The sequence below is a fragment of the Tupaia chinensis genome, unplaced genomic scaffold, assembly GCF_000334495.1.
Source record: "Tupaia chinensis unplaced genomic scaffold, TupChi_1.0 Scaffold000212_1, whole genome shotgun sequence".
NCBI classification, from domain to species: domain Eukaryota; kingdom Metazoa; phylum Chordata; class Mammalia; order Scandentia; family Tupaiidae; genus Tupaia; species Tupaia belangeri.
Window position 1 is genome coordinate 1,493,116 of NW_006159687.1, and position 1,921 is coordinate 1,495,036.

The following is a 1,921-nucleotide window of genomic DNA, read 5'->3' on the forward strand; positions in this document are numbered from 1 at the left end:
CAGCTACAGCATGATGCATGACCAGCTGGGCTATCCGCAGCACCCGGGCCTCAACGCGCACGGCGCGGCGCAGATGCAGCCCATGCACCGCTACGACGTGAGCGCCCTGCAGTACAACTCCATGAGCAGCTCGCAGACCTACATGAACGGCTCGCCCACCTACAGCGTGTCCTACTCGCAGCAGGGCACCCCCGGCATGGCGCTCGGCTCCATGGGCTCGGTGGTCAAGTCCGAGGCCAGCTCCAGCCCCCCTGTGGTTACCTCTTCCTCCCACTCCAGGGCGCCCTGCCAGGCCGGGGACCTCCGGGACATGATCAGCATGTACCTCCCCGGCGCCGAGGTGCCGGAGCCCGCCGCCCCCAGCAGACTTCACATGTCCCAGCACTACCAGAGCGGCCCTGTGCCCGGCACGGCCATTAACGGCACACTGCCGCTCTCGCACATGTGAGGCCGGGCAGCGAACTGGAGGGGGAGAGACGTTCAGAGAAAGACGGGGAGCAGGGGAGGGGTGCAGCAGAGGAGAGTGAGAAACGACGTGGAGAAAAACCCGGTACGCTCAGAAACGGAAGAAAAACTACCCGGTCCCGCACAGCAAATGACAGCTGCGAAAGAACACCAGTCCCATCCACACTCACGCAGAAACCGCGATGCCGACGAGAAAACTTTTATGAGAGATCCTGGACTTCTTTTGGGGGGGCTATTTTTGTACAGCAGAAACCGAGGGTGGGGGGAGGGCGAGGGAATGGACCTTGTATAGATCTGGAGGAAAGAAAACTACGCAAAACTTTTTAAAAGTTCTAGTGGTACGGTAGGAGCTTTGCAGAAAGTTTGCAAAAGTCTTTACCAATAATATTTAGAGCTAGTCTCCAAGCGACGAAAAAAAATGTTTTAATATTTGCAAGCAACTTTTGTACAGTATTTATCGAGATAAACATGGCAATCAAAATGTCCATTGTTTATAAGCTGAGAATTTGCCAATATTTTTCAAGGAGAGGCTTCTTGCTGAATTTCGATTCTGCAGGTGAAATTAGGACAGTTGCAAACGTGGAAAGAAGAAAATTATTCAGATTTGGACATTTTAATTGTTTCAAAATTGTACAAAAGGAAAAAATTAGGAATACGTGCTGACAAAACCATTCGTGGTCTTGTTTAAAGGGGCAAAAGTTTTAGATTGTACTAAATTTCTTAACTTACTGTTAAAAGCAGAAATGGCCATGCAGGTTGACATCGTTGGTAATTTATAATAGCTTTTGTTCAATCCCAACTTTTCATTTTGTTCAGATAAAAAAAAAACATGAAATTACTGTGTTTGAAATATTTTCTTATGGTTTGTAATATTTCTGTAAATTTATTGTGATATTTTAAGGTTTCCCCCTTTTTATTTTCCGTAGTTGTATTTTAAAAGATTCGGCTCTGTATTATTTGAATCAGTCTGCCGAGAATCCATGTATATATTTGAACTAATAACCATCCTTATAACAGGTACATTTTCAACTTAAGTTTTTACTCCATTATGCACAGTTTGAGATAAATAAATTTTTGAAATATGGACACTGAAATTATGTTTGAGTCTTTCATTTATTTGGATAACACTCTGATTATACATAACTAATCGGGAATTTTAATACCGTAGCCCGCCAAGAACGCAGAGTACCAAAATCCTTGGCATTACTAGCCCAGCAGCATGTGCTAATGTTAACTGCAGAAAAGAAATGGCTGTATGATTAATAAGTACTCTGGAAAAACTGAAATGCTTCTGTCATTTCTAAAATAGAAACTAGAGACATTTATTGTAAATCCACCCCCTCCTTCTGGAAGCAGCATGAATAAGCATGATGGGGACTTTTACTTAAACTGATTTATGCCACTTGTTGCCAGAAAGAAGTCAATTCTGAAATTTTTCATGTAGCTTAGCAGATGG

General features: G+C 44.5%; 1 protein-coding gene across 1 annotated transcript in view; it reads left to right on the forward strand.

Moving 5' to 3' along the window:
- Nucleotides 1-1,259, forward strand: part of SOX2 (SRY-box transcription factor 2) — a gene marked incomplete at its 5' end in the record, with an annotated part of 1,664 nt that extends 405 nt beyond the window's left edge. The window contains 1 exon segment of the mRNA XM_027771414.1: nt 1-1,259. This exon segment is cut by the window's left edge and continues 39 nt beyond it. Within this exon segment, the coding sequence (XP_027627215.1) occupies nt 1-448 (448 nt within the window).
- Nucleotides 1,260-1,921: the final 662 nt, after the last annotated feature.